General features: G+C 39.0%; 1 protein-coding gene across 13 annotated transcripts in view; it reads left to right on the forward strand.

Annotated features, from left to right (window-relative positions):
- Positions 1–24,577, forward strand: part of DCAF1 (DDB1 and CUL4 associated factor 1) — an 88,060-nt gene that overhangs the window by 45,254 nt on the left and 18,229 nt on the right. For all 13 annotated transcript variants that reach the window (XR_008297135.1, XR_008297133.1, XR_008297134.1 and 10 more), the window contains 12 exons: positions 389–598; positions 1,255–1,424; positions 5,256–5,380; positions 6,529–7,792; positions 8,415–8,613; positions 9,791–9,873; positions 10,446–10,530; positions 13,537–13,770; positions 14,616–14,709; positions 15,242–15,346; positions 15,555–15,628; positions 16,162–16,263. Coding sequence is in view for 5 of the 13 variants with exons in the window: in XM_053219312.1 (XP_053075287.1) it covers positions 389–598; positions 1,255–1,424; positions 5,256–5,380; positions 6,529–7,792; positions 8,415–8,613; positions 9,791–9,873; positions 10,446–10,530; positions 13,537–13,770; positions 14,616–14,709; positions 15,242–15,346; positions 15,555–15,628; positions 16,162–16,263 (2,745 nt within the window). In the remaining 8 variants the exon portion in view is untranslated. The remainder of the gene's footprint in view (positions 1–388; positions 599–1,254; positions 1,425–5,255; positions 5,381–6,528; positions 7,793–8,414; positions 8,614–9,790; positions 9,874–10,445; positions 10,531–13,536; positions 13,771–14,615; positions 14,710–15,241; positions 15,347–15,554; positions 15,629–16,161; positions 16,264–24,577) is intronic.

Genomic DNA, 24,577 nt, shown 5'->3' on the forward strand with positions numbered 1-24,577 from the left:
TGACTAGAAGAATTTTGCTATCATTTGTTGTGAATGAAGTCTTTTACTTCTCTTAAGCGATTAGAGGACTCTGCCATTGTAGACTTGCCTTGAATATAGTAATCTCATAGGGGGAATTGTGTTGATAATCTTGATCTTTCTTAAAGCAGTGGTTTTGTGCCTGAATGTCTTTCAGCATGATTGCAAGCTATGCAATTTTTCAGTAACTGTTTAATGTTTTGCTTATATATGGCAACTCTTAACATGTTTTATAGACAAATGTGCTTTGATGTTTGTTAGTCTTGTTGAGCATGAAAGTTTACTGTAATCCTTTTCCTCCTTTTACTTTTTTCTTTCTGTTTTTTCCTTCCTTCCCTTTTTCCCCATCTTTTTGTCTCTTTCCTAATAGATCAGTACTTTGGAGATTCTAAATTTGGAAGATCAGGGTGCACTTCTGAGTGATGATGAAATATTTGCTAGCCGCCAAACTGGGAAACATACCTGCATGGCCTTGCGCAAGTACTTTGAGGCTCACCTGGCCATTAAATTGGAACAAGTAAAACAGTCACTTCAGAGGACTGAGGGTGGCATTCTTGTCCATCCTCAACCCCCATACAAGGTGAGAGGACCTTGCCATAAAAGGAAAAGTTAACTCTTACAGCATTGTTGGGCCTAACACTCATTGAGATCAGTGGAGTTTATGCAGTATGTACATTGTTGGATTATACTTGCCTTGTGTAGAGGCAGAATACTTGAACATGGATGTATCAGGGACTTGTTTTGCTCCTAGTTGTAAGTTGCTACTAAAAGATGAACTGAAGTGTGTATAAAAGGGCTTTCTTCTATGAAAAGTACTAGATATCCTGCCTCCTTCTGTGTGGAATTCTTTTTCTGAAAGGGCACGTCTGTTACTCCACTTCTGTATCATTTTTTAACTTTCTTGATGTGTTTTGGAATAAAGATGTGTTTTAAAAATCACAAATTGAAAACAAACCAGTTATTTTATGTGGTACTTCTTTTTCAAGTTGTGAAATATATGTACCAACAAGTTGTGAACATTTTGTTACCTTTTTTTGGGCAAAATGTATTATGAGTCTAATTATAAGTAAAAGATTAAACATATTCATTATTTCACATGTGGGCTATTGACTCAATTGTGAAATTTGAAAGCTGTTATTACTTAGGTTTATCAAAACTTGTTGACTATTGAGCTGTGATGAGGAAGGTAGCAAGCAGGTAATAGAGTTCTTTAATAATATGCATCTCTCCCTATAGGCGTGTTCATATACTCATGAACAGATTGTGGAAATGATGGAGTTTTTGATAGAGTATGGTCCAGCGCAACTATATTGGGAACCAGCTGAAGTGTTCCTGAAACTTTCTTGTGTTCAACTCTTGTTGCAGCTTATTTCTATTGCCTGCAATTGGAAGACCTATTATGCAAGGTGGGATTAGAGAGAGGTTTTAAATGAAGTTAGATTCTGCCTTTTGGTTAAGGTGATATTGGTTTGTATATAGTGTATGCTTAGCAAACATTTGTTGAACTGAATTGAAATTTTGGGTGTGAATCTGAGAAAGTAGATTAAAGAGGATAATGTGTATATACATACGTATATATATGTATACGTATGTATATACACACACACACATATATATACATATATAATTTAAATGTTTATTTTTGAGAGAGTGCGTGTGCATGTGTGCATGCACTAGTGGGGGAGTGGTGGAGAGAGAGAGTTAGAGGATCCAAAGCAGGCTCTGTGATGACAGCAGAGAGCCTGATGTGGGGCTCGAACCCACGAATCATGAGATCATGACCTGAGCCGAAGTCAGATGCTTGACTGAGCCATCCAGGTGCCCCTACGAAGATAATCTGTTTTTTCTTAACTTTTAAAAATCTTTCTTTATTTTTGAGAGAGAGAGAGACAGAGCATGATCAGAGGAGGGGCAGGGAGAGAGGGAGACACAGAATCCAAAGCAGGCTTCAGGCTCTGAGCTATCATCACAGAGCCCGGTAAGGGGCTCGAACCCATGAACCATGAGATCATGACGTGAGCCGAAGTCGGACACTTAACCCGACTGAGCCACCCAAGCGCCCCCGGAAGATAATATTTTTAATTTACAGAATGTTTGTTTATATATATGGTTCTGATGATTATGAATACTGCACAAAAGATGGGGATCAAGGTCTGTGCTCTTACAGAAGTTATGTAATTTACACAGCTGCAGAGGTGGGTTTGAAGTCCTGCCTTGAGACTGCAGTTCAGTATTTTTTTTTGGTACTTAGACTTTAAACATCTCTCTACTGGCTGACAGCCACACATAATCTTCTTTCATAGAAAACTGTATTTTGTGCTTTAATGATTTTCACAATTCAGTTAAAAGCAGTCAGGGCACAACAGGATGAGGCTCAGAAAAGGACAGCTGATAGAATCAGGAGTTTGGGTGGGTTCTACTTGAGTGTGATATCAGAGAAAGTTATATTTTGGAAAAGATAGAATCTGAAGAGAAGACAGTAACAAAGTTTATGAAGAGTGATTCTTTACCTTCTTTCCCTATCCATTCATTGTCATAAAGACAAGACTGCCTTATTTAGGGTGCATATGGCTTGTTTGTGAAACGCCAGGATAGTAAATCTAGGGAGATAACTTTTGGAGCAGCCATTTTAAAACTTTTTGGTCTCAGGACCCTTTTATTGTATTAAAAATTGAGAACCCCAAAGAGCTTTTGTTTTTGTGGTAAATCTGTTGATATTTAACAATTAGAAAGTAAAACTGAGTAAATGTAAAAATACTTACGAATTTACTTAAAAATAATCTTAACCCCGTTACACATTAGCATTTTTTATGAAAAGTTTTCCAGAATAAAACCAGATGATTTCAGCAAGGTTTTTAAATGTCTGCCTAATATCTCATATTTGCTTCTGTATTCACTCTTTTGTGACATCACACATGACATAGCCTCAGAAAGCTCTAGTAGCCACTTGTGAGAGAGTGAAAGTGAGAAAGGAAACTAACACCCTGGTATTATTATGAAAATAATTAAAAAAAATTTTTTTAGGTTATTTTATGAGAGAGAGAGAAAGAAAGCATGCACGCGTGCCAGGGAGGGCAGAGGGAGGGAGGATCCCACACAGGCTTCACATGGTCAGCATAGTGCCCAATATGGGGCTCGAACTCATGAACCTCAAGATGATGACCTGAGCCGAAACCAGGATGCTTAACCAACTGAGCTACCCAGGCGCCCCTGAAAATAGTTTTTATATCAGGGGACTTTCTGAAAGGGTCTCAGAGATCACTGGGTTCCCCCAACCACACTTGGAGAACTGTGTTTTACTTTTATTATTTAAGTTTTAAGTATTTATTTTGAGAGAGTGTGAGTGGGGAGGGGCAGAGAGAGAGAATCCCAAGCAGGCTCCACACTCTGTGGTGAGCCCAACGTGGGGCTTGATCTCATGACTGTGAGATCATGATCTGAGCCAGTATCAAGAGTAGGACCCTTAACTGAGCAAGCCATGCAGGTGCCCTGAGAACCACTGTTTTAGAGTATTAAAGTAGATTATTATGTTCACTTGAACTTTGTTGAAAAGATGATGAAAGCTCAGAAGATAACTAGGAATGTTATAAATACATTTTTTGAGTGGCAAGTTCATATTTGATTACAAAGAAAATATAAATATATTGGGAATGTGTCCTTTAAAAGTTTGTTTCTAAAAATCAAATACTTGTTTCTGTTTAGAATATACAGATCCTTAGAGAAGGAGATGATTTTCAGCTACTGTTAATTTCTCTAGTCTTTTTTCCATAATGTGTGTAAATATACCTAATTGAGATCATAGAATTTAACTAAATTCATCTTTTTATGAAATAATTCAATATACAAAATGTACAGAGACTAACATAACAACCCAATATGCAGTGTTGGCCTGTGGTGGCATTATTTGCTTCTTTCTCAATTCCTTTTTCTGCCTCTCCATAGTGACCAGTCTTCTGAATTTGGAGTATATCTCTCCATTCATATTTTTATACCACACACATGTGTGTGTATAAGCAATAATATAATACTCCTTTGTATGTTTTTAAATTATATGTTATCCTGTATGCATCTTTTGCAACTTGCTTTTTTCAACCTTGTGTTTTTGAGATGTATATATGTTGATATTTATTTGAATTCACGTGTTTCTGTATTAGTTTATTACCCTATTGATGGACATTTAGTGTTTGTTACTTCCTTTTTTGCTATCAAATGAATGATACCACATACCTCCTTTTGGGGTCTCTCTGGGGATATGATGTATATAGCTGGATTGTAGGGTGCCTGCATTTCATCTTTATTGGATGTTGCTTTACCATTTTCATCTCAACAGCAGGATATGGGGATTCTCATTTCTCTGCCTTTTTATCAATACTTGGTATGGTCATACTTAAAATTTTATGTTTTCTATTTTATTAATGTTGTATTTTGAGCCTCTCCCTTTGTCCTTTAGAATTCTTTGAGAACGGTTGTCCATAGCTGCAGAATAGTTCATCAGATGAGTGTACTATAACTTAACACACATGTGTTCCTACTATCTGTGTAGGTTTTATAATTCTTTTGTTATTTTAAATGATGTGATAATGGACATCTTAACACATAAATGCTTGTTTGTATTTCTTTTTTTTTTTTAATTTTTTTTAATGTTTATTTCTGAGACAGAGAGAGACAGAGCATGAGTGGGGGAGGGGCAGAGAGAGAGGAAGACACAGAATCCGAAGCAGGCTCCAGGCTCCGAGCTGCCAGCACAGAGCCCAATGCGGGGCTTGAACTCACGAACCGTGAGATCATGACCTGAGCCGAAGTCGGTCGCTCAACCAACTGAGCCACCCAGGCGCCCCTTGTTTGTATTTCTGATTATTTCCTTAGGACAAATTCTTCCAGGTGAAATTCCTGGGCTAAAGCTTAGGCACATTTTTAGAATCTTGTTTCCTATTTCTAGATTGTTTTTCAAAATGAGGGTCCTATTTGTACTCCCACCAAAAGTTTGAGAGCATTTGTCCTTATACATCCTTATCAGCATTGGGGATTATCCTTTGGTTTTAATTTTAGCAGTGGGGAAAATTCCATCCCCACTGTTTTGAAAGTAATGTCATGGTGACTTACAAATGCTCTCTTCATGTCTTGGCTAGGGACAGAGCCACATAGGTAGTAGTTCTGATCTATTCTGTATCTCAGTTTAACTTTTTTGTTTTGACTGTCTCCTAGTTTCCGTTTAACTAATTGTTTTTCCTGTCCAGGAATGATACTGTCCGCTTTGCTTTGGATGTTCTGGCTATTCTCACTGTTGTGCCAAAAATCCAGCTGCAGTTGGCAGAATCAGTGGATGTGCTAGATGAGGCTGGCTCCACCGTCTCCACTGTAGGTAGGTTGTACCTTTCCATTTTTGTGATTGCTTGGTCTGGATTTGTTTTCTTTTCCAATTCTGGCCGTAGTTGTGTACCTGATTTGCAATATTAGAACAGAAGGTAGTAGTGGAGAATGCCTTGTCCCATCTAAGTTGTGCTATACACTTTTATTTGTTTTTATTATTATTTTTAATGTTTGTTTATTTTTGAGAGAGAGACACATGTACACTGCACGAGTGGGAGTGGGACAGAGAGAGGAGACACACAATCTGAAGCAGGCTCCAGGCTCTGAGCTGTCAGCACAGAGCCCAACGCGGGGCTCGAATTCATGAACTGCGAGATCATGACCTGAGCCGAGTCGGAATCTTAACTGACTGAACCACCCAGTTGCCCCTATATAAGGGAATCAGTTGTGTTGGTGAACTCAGGTTTTCTAAGTGATACATGTGCTATGATGGTACAAGTTCATTCTTGAAAACCTGTACTCTGCAGAGTCTTATGCCAGAAATAAAGTTTATGGGAAAAATGGGTTAGGGCAGACAGTAGAAAACTTAAAGCAACTTTGTAATCTGAGCCCTAACTCCGTAATTGGCAAGCAGCTCAGAATGGACAGAAGCTATCATACATAATAAAAGGAAAATGTATCGTATTAAGAACAGGTCAGGTAAGGGCTCCTGCTAAGGTGAGCATGGGAAGTGGTATGACTGGCTGTGGGTCTTGGGGTGTACCACTTTGGGGAGAAAGCCTGAGGTGCAGCCACTTGTTTTTAACTTTCTTCATATATAGCAGAAAGGGTTCCTGATGCCATTGTGGCAGCCAGGCTGAGGGTTTTTCTCCTTTCTGCTAAAGGTTTTAACTTATTCCTGCTATTTTTGCTCCCCTTAACCCAGGAAAAATTGCACATGACCCTGGTAACTTCCACATAATACTGACCTCTTTCCCCTGTTTAACAACTGCATATGAAGTATTGTATCATGAAGCTATATTGTAGTAGAACTGATTGTATTTTATTCAAAAAGTTACTTGTCCTTTATTAAAATGGTACAGTAGTTTCAGGTAGAACAAAATGAATCGAAGTCTAAATTTTGACTCTGGAACAATCATTGAATTTGGCTGTTAGTTTTTTGAAGAACAATATAAAATGTTTTGTATTTCTCCCCAATAGGTATCAGCATTATTTTGGGAGTGGCTGAGGGTGAGTTCTTTATCCATGATGCTGAAATTCAGAAGTCAGCACTTCAGATTATCATCAATTGTGTTTGTGGCCCGGATAACCGAATTTCCAGTATTGGCAAGTTTATCTCTGGAACTCCTCGGAGAAAGCTGCCTCAGACTCCGAAAAGTAGCGAGCACACCCTGGCCAAGATGTGGAATGTGGTTCAGTCCAACAATGGCATCAAGGTGCTCCTGTCCTTATTATCCATCAAGATGCCCATCACTGATGCAGACCAGATAAGGGCTCTGGCCTGCAAGGCCCTAGTGGGCCTTTCTCGCAGTAGCACTGTCCGGCAGATCATCAGCAAACTGCCCCTTTTCAGCAGCTGCCAGATCCAGCAGTTGATGAAGGAGCCTGTGCTGCAGGACAAGCGCAGTGACCATGTCAAGTTCTGCAAGTATGCTGCTGAGCTCATTGAACGAGTGTCAGGAAAGCCTCTTCTCATTGGCACTGATGTGTCTCTGGCACGACTGCAAAAAGCAGATGTTGTTGCCCAGTCAAGGATTTCCTTCCCTGAGAAAGAGCTGCTTCTGTTGATACGTAACCATCTCATTTCTAAAGGGCTTGGGGAGACAGCAACCGTGCTGACGAAAGAGGCTGACTTGCCCATGACTGCTGCTTCTCATTCTTCTGCCTTCACCCCAGTCACTGCTGCTGCTTCTCCTGTCTCTCTTCCCCGAACACCTCGCATCGCCAATGGCATTGCAACTCGACTGGGCAGCCATGCTTCTGTGGGTGCCACTGCCCCTCCTGCCCCCACTGCCCATCCTCAGCCACGGCCCCCCCAAGGTTCACTAGCCTTGCCTGGCCCATCTTATGCAGGCAATTCCCCCTTGATTGGTAGGATCAGTTTTATCAGAGAGAGGCCATCACCCTGCAATGGCAGGAAAATCAGAGTGTTGCGGCAGAAGTCGGACCATGGCGCCTATAGCCAAAGCCCAGCCATAAAAAAGCAGTTGGACAGACATCTTCCTTCCCCACCTACGCTGGACAGTATCATCACAGAATATCTTAGAGAGCAGCATGCTCGCTGCAAGAACCCAGTTGCCACCTGCCCACCTTTCTCCCTCTTTACTCCTCATCAGTGTCCTGAGCCAAAACAGAGGCGGCAAGCGCCAATAAACTTTACCTCAAGGCTAAACCGCAGGGCATCATTTCCAAAGTATGGAGGGGTGGATGGCGGATGCTTTGATAGGCACCTTATCTTTAGCAGGTAAGGAGAGGCCACCTCACTACCTGGGAATTGGAATGATTCTTCTATTTAAATCAAAGTGTGATGATTCCAGAAAGCTGGACTATTTGTTGGTCTGAAATACCAGTGATTGTCACTTTGTGTAAATACATGAGTAATGTGACTGTACCCCCTTTTGTCAACCAGGGGTTCCTTATGTGATTGTTATTGTTAGGATATTATTAGGATAAGGATACTCTGTGTTCTTGTTACAACTAGTGTGTTTTCTAGAACTCATGCAACATTCTGTTCCTAACTAGACTCCCAAACTTGTTTTTGTGCTGGTCCAGTTGTTTCCTGTTCTGATTCTTTACAAATCTCACATAAAGATGAGGGGATCACAAGTTTTAAATATGAGGACTTTTGTTATTGTTAAAACTTGGAAGTGGAGGTCCTTTTCTCTCACTTAAAATGAAAAGGAAGCACTGAAGGTCACTATGATATTTTGGGAGAACCCATTTGAAACATAAATGCTCTTTTTTTTTTTTTTTTTTTTTTAATTTTTCTTTCATCCTTTTAGCAAAGTTTTCTTTTTTTGGAGTCCTTGTGCATTGTCTCTGATTTTTCTTTTTTCTTTTTCTTTTTTTTTTTTTTTTTTGCTTAGGTTCCGTCCTATTTCAGTGTTCAGGGAAGCCAATGAGGATGAGAGTGGTTTCACTTGCTGTGCATTCTCAGCACGGGAGCGGTTCCTGATGCTTGGCACCTGCACTGGGCAGTTGAAGCTCTATAATGTGTTTAGTGGACAAGAGGAGGCCAGCTATAACTGTCACAACTCGGCTATCACACATCTTGAACCTTCCAGGGTAAGAGTCCCTTCCTAGGTGGTTCTCATTCATTCTTCTTTGATGATTTGGGAACTATGGGCTTGTGGGCTGGCTGTTAATTTGTACATAAACTTTTATTGGAACATAGCCATGCCTATCTGTTTATGTGTGGTCTGTGGCTGCTTCTGTGCTACAATGGTAGAGTTGAGTAGTTGTGACACAGACCATACGGCTTACAAAGCCTAATGTGTTTACTGTTCGGCTCTTTAAGTAAAAAAAAAGCTTGCCAACCTTCTTCTAAGAGTCGTATGTGTATGTGTATGTGTGTGTGAACCTTTCTTTTTTAATTTGCCTCAGATGGAAACTATGATCACAGAAGTTTTCTTTTTGTGTCAGAAATAAATTTCAAAGTACTGTGAGTTTTTAGGAAAAAAGCATTATATGGTTCTAGTGGGTCATGGTTTATTAGTATTATTCTGTGGATGGAATTGACACCTTTATTTCTAAAAGTTAGGACTGTTAAGATGACAAGGATAGTTTTCCCGATACTAGAGTAAAGGAGACTCAGCCTTTATTGGGCTTTCTTTTTTTTTAAAGTATTAAAAAAAATTTTTTTTTTTAATGTTTATTTATTTTGAGAGAGAGAGAGAGACACACACACAGAGTGTGAGCCGGGGAGGGGCAGAGAGAGAGAGGGAGACACAGAATCCAAAGCAGGCTCCAGGGGCTTGAACCCACGAACTGCGAAGTCATGACCTGAGCCACAGTCGGAAGCTTAACCGACTGAGCCACCCAGGGGCCCCTTAATGGGCTTTCTTTTTGAAAAAATCCTAAGAGTTGTTAGCTAAGAAAGTCTAAGAAATGTTTTCACTTGACTGATATTTCAGGTGAGGGAGACTGAGATATATGGCCAAATGTTAAGAAAGGTGGAGCCATCTTTCCAAGTTTTTTTCTTCCCCTACCCTTGGAACTATTGTATTTTTTGTTACTAGCTCAGGAGGAGTTAGTCTTTTCTTAAATTTAGGTATTTTTTTAGGACATTGCATGTGCACATACTTAAATCCCAGCAGTTTCGAACACTTCTTGGTTCTTCGTAGTTTTTCTATTTTCTATATAATACAATAATAATTTTTGAGCTTGTATGTTAAAATGCTACAGGCAGACAGCATTTATATAAGCATGTGACTACCCACCTTGGGCCTCCTTCTTCTTTTAGGATGGGTCCTTGCTGCTGACATCTGCTACTTGGAGCCAGCCTCTGTCTGCACTTTGGGGAATGAAATCAGTATTTGATATGAAGTATGTATGTATTTTTTATAACCCAACTCTTTCTGTTCTACAATTTACCTAATTTATATTTCCCTTCATCTGATTCTTCAACTTGAAGCCTTTTGGGAAAAGACGAATGCTGTGAGTTATTGCTAACTTCTCTCTTCCTTGTCTGTCGCTCATGTTTAATAAGGTTTTATCCTAAATTCTGAGATATTCTTACCAAGTATTCTTACCAGTCCCATCACACAGCTGACCCTTCACTAATTTAAAACGGCACATCTGTGTAATTTCTCATGTTCACATATGATAGTTGTACTCTTTGCTGGGGTATGTTCAAAGACGTGTGGCTTGTTATCCATTTTTTTTTAACAAAGTAATTCCTGCTAATTAATTAATTCTTTTGGATCTGCTTGGTTAAACTGATGGAGGGATTTTTTTTTTTTTTAAACCTTAAGTATACAGTTTTTCCTCTTTGGTTGCTGAGAATCCTCAGATGAGTATAGTCAGGCAGGAGGCTGAGAATCATGTTTATTTTCAGTCGGCTCAGTGACTGTTTCCTGAAGGTGTATCACTTAAGTACTTTTGTTGTTTGTCTGTAGGCATTCCTTCACAGAAGATCACTATGTTGAGTTCAGTAAGCACTCTCAGGATCGAGTCATAGGTACAAAAGGAGACATTGCCCACGTAAGTACTTAAGAATCCACTGCTTTCAAACTGATTATGCCCATTTGTTTGTAATGAAAACTTCTGGACTGAAGGGCAGTCCTAAGGGCAGCAAGAAATTACTTAGTGATATTCTTTCCAGATAAAACCTAGAAGTGTAGTAAAGTAGTTATAAGCCATGTGGGACCAAACATGAACTAATCCGACAACTTAAGAAAGGTATGATTAGTACAGCAGTTATTTTCAAATACTTACTAAGTTTTAGATGAAATATAAGTCCCTGCCTTTATGAAGCCTCACTGGGGAGACAAATAGAGAAGCAAATATATGGTATGTCAGGTGGTAAGTGCTGCCAAGGAAAAGAAAGCAGGGTAAAAGTTAGGAAGTGCTTGATGGTGCTGTGAGGGACTTCTCTTTTATCTAGGATGGTCAGTATCACTGATAGGGTGATGTTTAAGGAGTGTTTTTTTTTTTTTTAATTTTTTATTTTTATTAAAAAATTTTTTTTTTTTGTTAACATTTATTCATCTTTGGGAGACAGAGCATGAGCGGGGAAGGGACAGAGAGAGGGAGACACAGAATCCGAAACAGGCTCAAGGCTCTGAGCTTTCAGCACCGAGCCCGACGCGGGGCTTGAACTCACAAACTGTGAGATCATGACCTGAGCTGAAGTTGGAGGCTCAACCGACTGAGCCACCCAGGTGCCCCCCCCCCCCCTTTTTTTTTTAATTTTTGAGAGTGCACATGCACAAGCAGGGGAGGGCAAAGAGAGGGGACAGAAGATCTGAACTGGGCTCCGTGCTGACAGCAGAGAGCCCAGTGCAGGGCTCAAACTCACGTACTGTGAGATCATGACCTGAGCCGAAGTTGGATGCTTAACTGACTGAGCCACCCAGGCACCCCAGGAACCTTTCCCTTTGAAGGAAGTGTCATGCAGATATCTGGGGGGAAAAGTGTTTTAAGACTGAGGGAAAAGCCCTTTGGAGGTGGGAGAGGGAAGAGGGGTAAGAGCTCAGCTCAGTGTTGTGGGGGAATGGGTGACGCATATCATAGTAGCATCTTATATATAGGGTGTTGTTAGGACCTTTGGCTTCTCTGAGTGAGATGCCGGCACTGGAGGCTGAGCAGAGGACACATGATGGGATGTAAAGTTCCTAAAGTGTGAGTCTGGTTTCTGTGAGAGAAGCAAGAGCAGGCTTTCCAGTTAGGAGTATGTCGGGCCAGCTCACATGTGAGGACTGTAGTGGGGCTGGGCCCAGGAGGGCATGGTACAGGTGATGAGAAGTGATACAGCCAGGCTCTGGGTTTTTGGACACAGGAAGTTTGTTATTAGACATTCAGGTAGGGAATGGGTAGTTGAATATACAAAACGGGAGTTCAGAAGAGAGGTCTGGGATAGGGGATATAAATATAGGAGTTATTCACGGGTTGATAGAGCCATGAGACTAGATGAAATCGTTAAGGAGGCTAGAGAAGAGAACTGAGGGGACAGAGTCCTGGCATATGCCAATATTTCGAATTTGCCATGTGAGGGAGGGACTTGAGAAGGAGACCAAAAATATTGGGCAGCAGGAGACCTCAGGAAAAAGATGTGCCCCAGAAGGCAAGGGGGAAGATCCTTTGAAGGAAGAATTGATCAACTGGTCGGAAACTGTTAATGAGTTCATAAGATGAGAATTGAGAATTACCTTTGATTTAACAATATGGATCTTCTTGTTAACCTCGTCAGGAGCTAGTTCTGTGCACTGGGGTGAAAATCTGTTCTCATGAGAGAACAGGAAAGTGGAGACACTGAGTAGAGACAAGTTTTCTGAAGTGTTTTTTGCAGAAAAACAGAAAAGTGGGGTATAGTAGCTTGAGGGTAATGGTGGGAATATGGGGTTGTGAAGGGAGGGTTTCTCAAACTTTTCATTTAAAAATGTTAAAATATGTAGAGAAATTGAAAGAATAGTACATACACCTATTACCTGGATTCATCAGTTTAATATTTCACCATATGTTCTGAATGTATGTATTATGTGTTAATATGTATGTATTTCTGAATCATTTGAAAGTAAGTTGCAAACACATTTTATTTCTAAGTCTTACAGCATGCATGTTTTAGCAATAAGGATATTTTACTACATAATTATACTCTTATCAAATATAAGAAAATCTATAGTAATTCCCAAGTATCATCTAATATCCATTCCATACTCAGTTTTCCCTATTGTTCCTGATGTGTTTGGTTTCAAATGCTTTTTGTTTTTTGTTTTTTGTTTTTTGTTTTTTGAACCAGGATCCAGCCAAGATTCACATATTGCATTGGTTGTTATGTCTTACTAATGTTTTAAAGCCAAGAACCATTTCTCCAGTTTTCATGACATTGACTTTTGAAGAGACCAGGCTAGTTGTCTTGTCTCATGATCTTGATTTGATTGTTTTCTTGTGTCTCCTTATTGTTCCTATATTAAAGGAGGATTCTTTTTTTTTTTTTTTTTAAAGATTGGAAATACTACAGCATGTGTGTAAGGTGATGGGAAAGATCTGGTCTCTGTATGGGTTGCACATTGTACATTTGGAACTTTTACTATTGTAGGGCTAAAATATGTGTATTGGGAGATTTTTAAGGAGAAAGGGGTATGTCATTGATGCCTTCCTTTCTTCAAAAAGTGGCTCTTTAATAGTATTCTATGGTTAATCATTGGTCTATCCATATGAATTTAATTTCTCAGTTTCTATTGTAGAAACATTTTCTGTCTCTTGAAAGGGGAGGGGTAGAAGAGGGTTTTCTTATCCTTATTGCCATCTCTCTTTTCATTTTCTTGTGGGAAAGAGACTTTTCAAACCTTGAATGGGAACCAAAGCACTTAAACATTGCTTGGATGGGTGTACTCTTCATACTTTCCAGGTATTCTACAGTATTAGGGCTTTTGTGATTTTGTTGGGATTTGGAAAGCATGGAGAGATATTTTACACAGCTTCTCTTCAAATTGTTAGTGGATGGATTGGTCTGATTTTTCTCTTCCCACCCCTTCTTCTCTAAAGATTTATGATATTCAGACTGGCAACAAGCTGTTGACTCTGTTTAACCCAGATCTTGCCAACAACTACAAGAGGAACTGTGCCACCTTTAATCCTACAGATGATCTTGTCTTAAATGATGGCGTCCTCTGGGATGTCCGCTCTGCACAAGCCATCCACAAGTTTGACAAGTTCAACATGAACATCAGTGGCGTTTTCCATCCAAATGGGCTGGAGGTCATCATTAATACTGAGATTGTATCCTTTACACCCATGTCTTATTTTCCGTTTGTTATCTAGTTTGTGATGCAGAAATAATTTATCTTTCTACCAACACCCTGTTAAAGTATCCACACAGGTAATAATTTGGTGCCTCTCTTTTGATTTGAAGTGTTAGTTAATCTCCAATGGTTGGTAATTACCAGTGAACTTTCATTAGCATGTTTTTTTTTGTATTGAGAAGAGTGACCACCAGATTCTTACCTTTTACTTCTCCAGGTATTAAATTGACTTTTATATCTTCAGAAGGATTTTACTTTTGCATTGCAGAAATCACAAGTGTAAAGTGAATTGATGCTGTTGAGATGAAGGGAGTTCGTGTAGTTTTCATGTATATGAGGATACCATAGGAGATTTTCAAGGATGTTACTTGATAATAAGCATTTTATATGCTTTTGTTTACTTTGAAAGCATTTTTGCTTTACTTTTATTTATTTATTTATTTACTTTTTAAATTTTTTCATGTTTTTATATATATATATATTTTTTTTTTTTTGAGAGAGAGAGAGAGAGAGAGCGTGAGTAGGGGAGGGGCAGAGGAGAGGGAGACCCAGAATCTGAGACAGGCTCCACGCCCTGAGTTGTCAGCACAGAACCTGATGCAGGGCTCGAACTCATGAACTGCAAGATCGTGACCTGAGCTGAAGTCGGATGCTTAACCAACTGAGCCTCCTAGGTGCCTCTTTACTTTACCTTTAAAGCATTACCTTTAAAGCATTCATATCTCAACAGGAGAGGAAAAAAGAGATATTTTGGAATTTCTTCTATGAGTTTACATAAGAAAGTTTGTATAAAATAGTTATCCTTGACCACTTCCCTCCTAGTGGGATCTTCGCACTTTCCATCTTTTACACACAGTTCCTGCTCTGGATCAGTGTCGTGTTGTGTTCAACCACACAGGGACAGTGATGTATGGAGGTAATAAACTTTTTACTTCTCTACATTATTCTTTTTCTCCCTTCTCTCCCCTCTCCCCTTTTGGTTTGGAAATATCTCTCAAATATGAATTGGAAGGCATTTGAAGGTTGTAACATAAAAGATAAAATGATAGGGTGTTGTTTATTGATGAATAAATGGTGACAAAGTTTATTGATGAAAATAGTGTTGATTTAGGGTGAAGATAACAAGAACATCTTGTACAGAAAGACATTTCATGCATTAATTTCCCATCTGTATCCTTAACGAACTTGTTGCATTTGTGCTTTTATGATGTTGCTGGCCTTTAGCTATAACACTTGTTGGGAGCTAGATACAAGGTTGAGGATACTGTTCGGGGTATGCTAGTAGGATACGTTGAAAGGAACTAATTAGATAGAATGAATTTACTACAGAGAAACTCACTGAAGTCTTGATTGTCCATTAATATTTTCTGCACTTGTGAATAGGGGATGTTTCTGATTTCTAAAAGTATTTTGCTCCTTGGCCCCCTTTCCCCCTTCCTCCCAATTAGCTATGTTGCAGGCAGATGATGAGGATGACTTAATGGAAGAGAGGATGAAAAGCCCTTTTGGATCATCCTTCCGAACATTTAATGCAACTGACTACAAACCTATAGGTAAGCTTGAAGGGGCAGACATTGTTCGTTTTGTCATGTTTTGGTTTTCCATATTTAAGATCATCCTTTTCTGTAATTCTTCATTGAAAAGCCAAGAGGTTATGGAACTATTTAGGAGCAATCACCTTGAAATTCCTTTAGAGGAAAAACTGGTTTTAAGGTCAGAGCAGTAGTCCAATCCTGAGTCTTGACACATTTTGTTTTCCAGCAACCATTGATGTGAAACGGAACATCTTTGACCTGTGTACAGACACCAAAGACTGCTATCTTGCTGTCATTGAGGTAAAGGGAGCTAGCAGAAACCCTGCTGTTTTGTTTTGATCTTTAGGATCATTTTCAAGTTATACTACAGGCATTTTGTCTGATCTAAGATGTGTTCTAAAGTTGATGCATTTCCAAAGGTAGATTATTGATAACCTACTTGCTTGATGGAGAGATCTACATTGTAAGAGAAATAATAAGAAAATTCCAGTATAAAACAACATGGACAGTCCCATCTTCTAATATCTTGGAGTCACTGTGCTCCCTTTCTGAGAGGAGTCTGGATCTCTTGACAGAGCAAGACAGGTTCATTCTGAGGATGGTGGTCTCTCTTTTGCTTAATATTGCTTGCCCTGCCAAAGCCTTCTTATCCTGTTTTCTTTCCCTTTCTGTGGCCTGCGTATAACATTTTCAGAGTTAGTTCAAGAATTTTGGGTATCAGAAACTTTGACAGTTACAGGGTCAAGGTGCATGGGTGCGAGTTATAACTGAGATGTGGATGTGGGCCTTCTGAAAACTAACTGCTCTTCGTGGACTGGGTGTTTTATTTTCAGAACCAAGGCAGCATGGATGCTCTGAACATGGACACGGTATGCAGGCTGTATGAAGTGGGCAGGCAACGTTTGGCAGAGGATGAGGATGAAGAGGAGGACCAGGTCAGTGGTCTTTGAGATTTCTTGTTGCTGTACTTTATAGAGGTTATGGTCTTCTGGTTTTTGCTGTAAGGATTTTTTTAATATCAGCTTTTGTTACCTGTTGGCATATTCTGCAGGCTTGTTGTCACTAAAATCACTAACTAAAACTTTGAAGAAAGTCGATTTTTGTTATTATAAAACTTTAACCCCAGTTCCTGACAGTTCCGTGAGTTCCGTTTATAGATTAATTGATGTTAGCAATCTCTGATACTGTTTTAGAGATTTCTTTGAACTCACTTTCAGGACTAGTGCTTTGTGTGGCTTTAGGATGAGCAGCCCCCATATTCCCAATGTCAATACAAAACAGAAAAATCAATCTGCTGAGATGGGTCACAGAAATGGCTTAAGCTTTATAAAGTTGTGGTTTGCATTTTCTCAGTTTTATAGCATAGTCTTTTTTCACAGTAATGGATTGGAGCTTATAAGTAGAGAGGTTTTGATGCTTTTGGAAATTAAGCATTTATAAAATGTGGGTAGGTAGTATGTCTCACAGAATATTAGTTTGCTTTTTTTCATAGGGGATTTTAAGTTACGGTCATATTATGCTGGGTGTTTGCCTATGTGGTGTGTCTGTATCAGTTGTGAAGAATTTCTTAAACTTCTGACTTTCAGCAGATCTTTCCTGTCAAGTGGGCTCATACTACATTCTCTATTCATAAAGCTCCTATAAACATTGATGTGCAGGCTTTTGTATTTGGGTAAATACTGAGGAGTTCAGTTGGTAGATTGTATGGGAAGAGTATGTTTAATTTCATCAGAAACTGACAAACCCTCTAGCAAAGGAGCTATGCCATTTTGCATTTTCATCATCAGCAAATGAGAATTCTTATTGTTCCACATCCTTACCAGCATTTGGTGTTGTCAGTATTTCGGATTTTGGCCATTTTAATAGGTATGTAGTAGTATATATCACTATTTAATTAATTAAAAAATTAGTAGATGTTCCTTTAGTTGAACAACCTCTACACACAATCAAAATGTGTGGTTTGATTTTTTTGAGTAGAAAGGATTCAAGATCTTGAAGTTTTATGAGCCTGCTACAAATGTTTTCTGAAAATTACTTAACTGAACCTCCTGACACCCTTACTGATGCCTGGTACCAGACCAAAAGGAAGGAGACTTTCTCCACAGTCTGTTTTGGGCCCCTTCCCCACTTTAGGGAGTTCCTTCTTTTTCCTTTTTTAATCTTTATTTACTTATTTTGAGAATGGGTAAGTACGAGTGGGGGTGGGGCAGAGAGAGAGGGAGAGAGAGAATCCCAAGCAGGATCCACACTGTCAGCACAGAGCCTGATGACCCAGGGCTCCATCCAATCCTATGAGCTGGCAGGTCATGACCTGAGTGGAAATCAAGAGTTGGATGCTTAACTTACTGAGCCACCCAGGCACACCTCAGGGAGATTCTAAGTGGAAGGCTTTCTCAGTGTTATTTTAATTTGCATTTTCCTGATGACTTATGATGTGAAGCATCATTTCCATATTCGCCATTTGTAGATTTTCTTTGGTGAGGTGTCAAAGTCATTGGCCTATTTTTAACTTGGGTTTCTTGTGTTTTTATTGAGTTGTAAGAGTTTTTTTGAATGTTTTGGCTGATAGTGCTTTCTCTGATAGGTCATTTGCAAATATTTCCTCTTAGTTTATAGCTTCTTGTCTCATTCTCTTAACACTGTCACAGAGCAGAAGTTTTTGTCTTAATAAAGTCCATCTTATCAAGTATTTCTTTTGTGAATTGTGACTTTGAGGTTGCATCTAAAAAATTATCTTTAAATTCAAGGTCATGTAGATTTTCTCCTGTTATTTTCTAGGAGTTTTATAGGTAGTTGTGCATTTCACACTTAGGTCTGTGATTCTTTTTGAGTTAATTTTTGTAAAGAGTGTAAGACCTGTGTTTAGATGAATTTTTTTGCTTATAGACGCCCAGTTTAAATACCCGTTGTATTGCCTGTGCTCCTTTGTCCAAGATCAGTTGACTATCTTTATGTGGATCTATTTCTGGGCTCTCTACTGTGTTCCGCTGATCTATTTGTATATTTTCTCCAATACTATACTGTCTTGATTACTGTTACTTTATAGTAAGTTTTGAAGTTGTGTTGTGCCAGTCCTCCAACTCTGTTCACCTTGAATATGGTGTTGACTATTCTGGATTGTTTGCTTCTCCGTATAAACTTTTGAATCCATTTGTTGGTATCTACAACATAACTTGCTGGGATTTTGAAGGGAGTGCATTGAGTTTATATGTATAGATCAGGTTAGGAAGATCTGACATCTTGACAATATTGAGTCTTCCTATCCATGAACATGGACTCTCTTCATTTCTTTAATTCTTTGATTTCTTTTGTCAGAGTAACGTAGTTTTCCTCATACAGATATTGTACATATTTTGTTAGGTTTACCTAATACCTGATGGATTACCTAAGTATTTTATTTTGAGAGGTGGGGCTAATATAAGTGGTATTGTGTTTTTAATTTTAGTTTCCATTTGTTCATTGCTGGTGTACAGGAAAACTGTTACATAGGAAAGACTGAATTAACCTTGTATCCTGCAACCCTGCTATAATTGTTTAATCCAGTTTTAATTGTCATTTCTTTGGGATTTTCTGCAAAGACAATCATATTATTTGCAAACAAAGACAGTTTTATTTCTGTAAAATGTACCCTTTTATTTCCTGTTGTCTGATAAGTAAGACTTTTAGTATGATTTTGAAAATCAGTGATCTTGATCCTGATCTTAGCAGGAAAGTTTTGAATTTTTCATCATAAAGTATGGTGTTAGCTGTGTTTTTTTTAATTTTTTTAAAGTTTATTTATTTATTTTGAGAGAGAGCAAGCACAGGCGGGGAGGGGCAGAGAAAGAGGGAGAGACAGAGCCCCAAGCAGGCTCCGTGCCATCAGCACAGAGGCTGACGTGTGGCTCGAACTCATGAACTATGAGATCGTGACCTGATCCGAGATCGATCAAGAGTTGGAAGCTTAACTGACAGTGCCACCCAGGCGCCCAAGCTGTGTTTTTTTTTTCATAGATGTTCTTTATCTAGTTGAAGAAGTTACTCTCCATTCCCATCTTACTCAAGAGTTTTTAGTTACGGGTGTTGGGTTTTGTTAGTCTTTTTCTGAATCTGTTGATAAAATCTTATTTCTTTAGCCTATTGAAGTAGTGAATTACATTAATTAGATTTTAAAATGTGAACCAGCCTTGCATAGCTGTAGTACGTCCTATTTGGTTGTGCTTTTATAATTCTTTGTATATAGTGTGTGATATGATTTGCTAATATTGTGTTGAGGATTTTTATGTCTGTGGTCATGAGACATGTTGGACTGTAGTTTTAATTTCTTGTGCAGTAGTACCCCTTCTCCCCCCTCTGTACTTTTGCTTTCTGTGGTTTCATTTTCCATGGTTTCAGATACCTGAAGTCAACTCCAGTCTGGAAACAGATGGTCCTTATTTATTTATTTATTAATTATATTAACATTTATTATTATTATTTTTAATTTTTTTTTAACGTTTATTTATTTTTGAGACAGAGACAGAGCATGAATGGGGGAGGGGCAGAGAGAGAGGGAGACACAGAATTGGAAGCAGGCTCCAGGCTCCCAGCCATCAGCCCAGAGCCCGACGCAGGGCTCGAACTCACGGACCGCGAGATCGTGACCTGAGTCAAAGTCGGACGCTTAACCGACTGAGCCACCCAGGCGCCCCATTAACATTTATTTTAATGTTTATTTATTTTTGAGAGAGACAGAGACAGAATGCAAGTGGGTTAGGGGCAGAGAGAGAGGGAGACACAGACTCCAAAGCAGGCTCTGGGCTCCGAGCTGTCAGCACAGAGCCCGACGCGGGGCTTGAACTCACAAGCTGTGAGATCATGACCTGAGCTGAAGTCAGACGCTCAACTGACTGAGCCACCCAGGTGCCCCATATTTAAAATTTTTTTTAATGTTTGTTTGTTTATTTTAGAGACAGCACAAGTGGGAAAAGGCAGAGAGAGGGAGATGCAGAATCTGAAGCAGGCTCCAGGCTCTGAGCTGTCAGCACAGTGGGGCTCCAACCCACAAGCTGTGAGATCATGACCTGAGCCGAAGTTGTACGCTCAACCGAGTGAGCCACACAGGCACCCCATTTTTTTTAATTAAAAAAAAAATTTTTTTTTAATGTTTGTTTATTTTTGAGAGAGAGTGACAGAGTAGTGGGGGAGGGGCAGAGAGAGAGAGGAAGATGCAGGATCTGAAGCAGGCTCCAGGCTCTGAACTGTTAGCACAGAACCCAAAATGGTGCTTGAACCCACAAACCGAGAGATCATGACCTGAGCCTAAGTCGGACGCTTAACCGACTGAGCCACCCAGGTGCCTCCAGATGGTCCTCTTTCTGATGTATGGTCAGAAGGTCAGTAGTAGCCTACATCATAGTGCCTATGTCATTCACCTCACTTCATCTTATTATGTAGGCTTTTTGTCATCTCACATCACAAGAAGGGTGAGTACAGTACAATAAGATTTTGAGAGAGAAAGACCATATTCATAAAAGTTATTGTTAATCTCTTACTGTGCCTAATAAATTAAATTTTATCATAGGCGTACATGTATAGGAAAAAATACAGGGTTTGGTGCTATCCTCAGTTTCAGGCATCCACTGTGGGTTGGGGGGAGTGGTCTTAGAACCCATCCTTGTTGGATAAGGAGAGGGGGACTACTGCAATGTCCTTGGTGTTGCTGTTAGTGTAATGCTGGCCTCATATAATGAGTCAGGAAGTATTTTATCTGCTTCTGTCTTCTAGAAGAGATATTAAAAAATTGATGTAATTTTTTATGTTTAGTAGAAGTCAGCAGCAAACCCATGTGGGCCTGGTGCTTTCTGTTTTGTAAGGTTATTAATTACTGAATCAGTTTCTTTAATAGCTAAAGCCCTATTGAGATTGTCACATTCTTGTGTGCATTTTGGCAAATGGTGTTGTCTTTCAAGGAATTGGTCTGTTTCATCTAGGTTATCAAATTTGTGGGCATAGAGTTCACAGAATTTTTAAAATACTTATTTATTTTAGTAATCTTTATACCTAGTGTGGGGCTCAAACTTATGACCCTGAGATCAGAAGTCACATGCTTCTCCAACTGAGCCAGCCAGGTGCCCTGTTCATAGAATTTATCCTTTAAATGTCCATGGGATCTGTAATGATGTCTCCTCTTTCATTTCTGATATTAGTGATTTGTGCCCTCTTTTTTTCTTAGCCTGCTAGAGGCTTATCAATTATCAATCTTTTTATTTTATTTCTTGAGGGAGAAAGTGAGTATGAGCAGGGGATGGGCAGAGAGAGAGGGAGAGAGAACCTCAAGCAGTCTCCGTGGTGTCAGCTTGGATCTTGTTATGGGGCTCTATCTCATGAACCATGAGATCATGGCCAGAGCAGAAATAAAGAGTTGGATGCTTAACCAACTGAGCCACCCCTATTATAGGGGCCCCAGGCACCCCTATTATATCTTTGTAAAGAGCAAGATTTTGATTGCATTGATTTTCTCTATTAATTTCCTGTTTCCAATTTTATTGATTTCTACTTTAATTTCTATTCCTACTTTTCTTCTGCTTACTTTGGATTTGATTTGCTCTTTTTTTTTTTTAAGTTTATATATTTATTTTGAGAAAGAGAGTGTGTGAGCAGGGGAGAGGCAGAGAGAGGGGGAGAGAGAATCCCAAGCAGGCTCTGCTGTCAGTGCAGACCCCTACATGGGGGCTCGATCTCATGAACTATGACATCATGACCTGAGCTGCAGTCAAGAACCAGACATCCAACCAACTGAGCCACCCAAGAGTTCCTTGATTTGCTCTTCTATTTCTAGTTCCCTAAGGTGGAAACTTAGCTGATTGATTTTAGGTCTGCCTTTCTAATAATTTGCATTCAGTGCTCTAAATTTCCCTCTATGCACTGCTTTCACCGTACCCCACAAAATTTTATGTGAGTTTTCATTTTCATTTAGTTCAAAGTATTTTCTGAGATTTCTTCTTTGAATCTTGCTATTTAGAAGTGTGTTGTTTAATCTCCAATATTTTGGGGCACCTGGGTGCTCAGTCAGTTAAACATCGGACTTTGGCTCAGGTCATGATCTCACGGTCCATGGGTTTGAGCCCCGCGTCAGGCTCTGTGCTGACAGCTCAGAGTCTGGAGACTGCTTTGGATTCTGTGTCTCCCTCTCTTTCTGTCCCTACCCTGCTCATGCTCGCTCTCTCTCTCTCTCTCTCTCTCTCTCTCAAAAGTAAATAAACATTAAAAAAAATTAGTCTCTAAGTATTTTGGGGTTTTCTAGCTATATTTCTGTTATTGATTTTTAGTTTAATGCCATTGTGGTCTGAGAGCAAACATTATTATGATTTCTATTTTAAATTTGTTAAGGTGTGCTTTATGGCCCAGAATGTCGTCTATCTTGGTGAATGTTTCATGTGAGCTTGAGAATGTGTATTCAGTTGTTGGACAAAGTAGTCTGCAGATGTCCATTATACTCAGTTTATTGATTTATCACTTCAACTGTGTCCTTACTGGTTTTCTGCCTGATGTATTTTTCCATTTCTGATAAAGGGGTATTGAAGTCTCCATTACAATAAGTAGATTCATTATTTTCTCCTTGCAGTTTTGTCAGTTTTTGCCTCGTGTATTTTGATGTTCTGTTAGGCACATATATATTAAGGATTATTATGTTTTCTTGGAGAATTGACCCCTTTATCATCACATAATGCCTTTCTTTATCACTAATAACTTTCCTTGGTCTGAAGTGTGCTTTGTCTAAAAGTAATACAGTTACCCTAGTTTTTTTAAATTCATGCTAGCATGGTATATCTTTTTCCCGCCATTTATTTTTAATCTATATGTGTCTTTATATTTAAAGTGGGTTTCTAGGGGACAACATGTAGCTGGGTTTTGTTTCTTGGTCCACATCAATAATGTCTTTTAATTGATGCATTTGGAATGAAATTCTAAGTGATTATTGATATAGTTGGCTTTGTATCTACTGTATTTCTTGCTGATTTCTATGTGTTGCCCTTGTTTTTTCTTCCTGTTTCTGTCTGCTACTCTTTTTCTGCTTTTTGTGGTTTTAATGGAGCATTTTTCTAGGATTCCACTCCTTTGTTAGCCTATTCTATTTATTTATTTAATTTTACTTTTTTTAGTAGTCGCCCTAAAGGTTGCAGTATATACATTTACAAGTAATCCAAGTCCACTTTCAAATGACACTCTCTCTCTTTACAGGTAGTACAAGCACCTTATGGTAGAATAATCCTAGTTCCCATGTATTTCTCATATCTTATTGCTCTTCTTCATTTATATATAAGCATATGTACATATATATATAATAATACATAATCACACAAGTTATTGGTGTTGTTTGGATAAACTATTATTTTGAACAAAGATCAATTAAGATTGAGAAAATAAGGGACACCTGGGTGGCTCAGTCGGTTGAGCATCTGACTTTGGCTCAGGTCATGATCTCATTGTTCGTGGCTTTGAGCCCTGCATTGGGCTCTGTGCTGACAGCTCAGAGCCTGGAGCCTGCTTTGTCTTCTGTGTCTCCCTCGCTCTCTGCCCCTCTCCTGCTTGTGCTCTGTCTCTGTCTCTCTCTCAAAAATAAATAAACATTAAAAAAAAAAGAATAAGAAAAATGTTTTTTCTACCTTCATTTGTTCCTTCTCCTGTGCTTTTCTTCCTTATATAGATTGGAGTTTCTGACCTTGATGATTATCCTTCTCTCTGAAGAATTTAACGTTTCTTGCTAGACAGGTCTACTGGCAACAAATTCCCTCAGGTTTTGTATTGTTTTGTCTGAATAAGTCTTTATTTCTCCACTTTTGAAGGATACTTTCACAGGACAGGGCTATGGAATTCTAGGTTAGTGGTTTTTGTCTCTCAGCATTTTAAGTATTTCACTTCCCTCTCTCCTTGCTTGTATGATTTCTGAGGAGATGTGAGATACAGTTTTTATCTGTTTTCCTCTACAGGTAAGATGTTTTTTCCCCTTGGGCTTCTTTAAGGATTTTTTTTTTTTAATCTTTTTCTGTAATTTGAAAATGATGTGCCTAGGTATAGGTTTTTTGGGGGCATTTATCTTGCTCAGTTTTCTTAGAGCTTCCTGGATCTGTGGTGTGGTGTCTGACATTAATTTTGGTAAAATTTTCAGTCATCATTGCTTCAGATATTTTTTCTGTTCCTTTTTTTCTCTTCCTTCTAGAATTCCCATTATGTGTATGTTATTCCTTTTGTACTCATCCCTCAGTTCTTGGATATTTTGTTCTGTGT

Source organism: Acinonyx jubatus, chromosome A2 (assembly GCF_027475565.1).
Source record: "Acinonyx jubatus isolate Ajub_Pintada_27869175 chromosome A2, VMU_Ajub_asm_v1.0, whole genome shotgun sequence".
Taxonomy (NCBI): Eukaryota; Metazoa; Chordata; class Mammalia; order Carnivora; family Felidae; genus Acinonyx; species Acinonyx jubatus.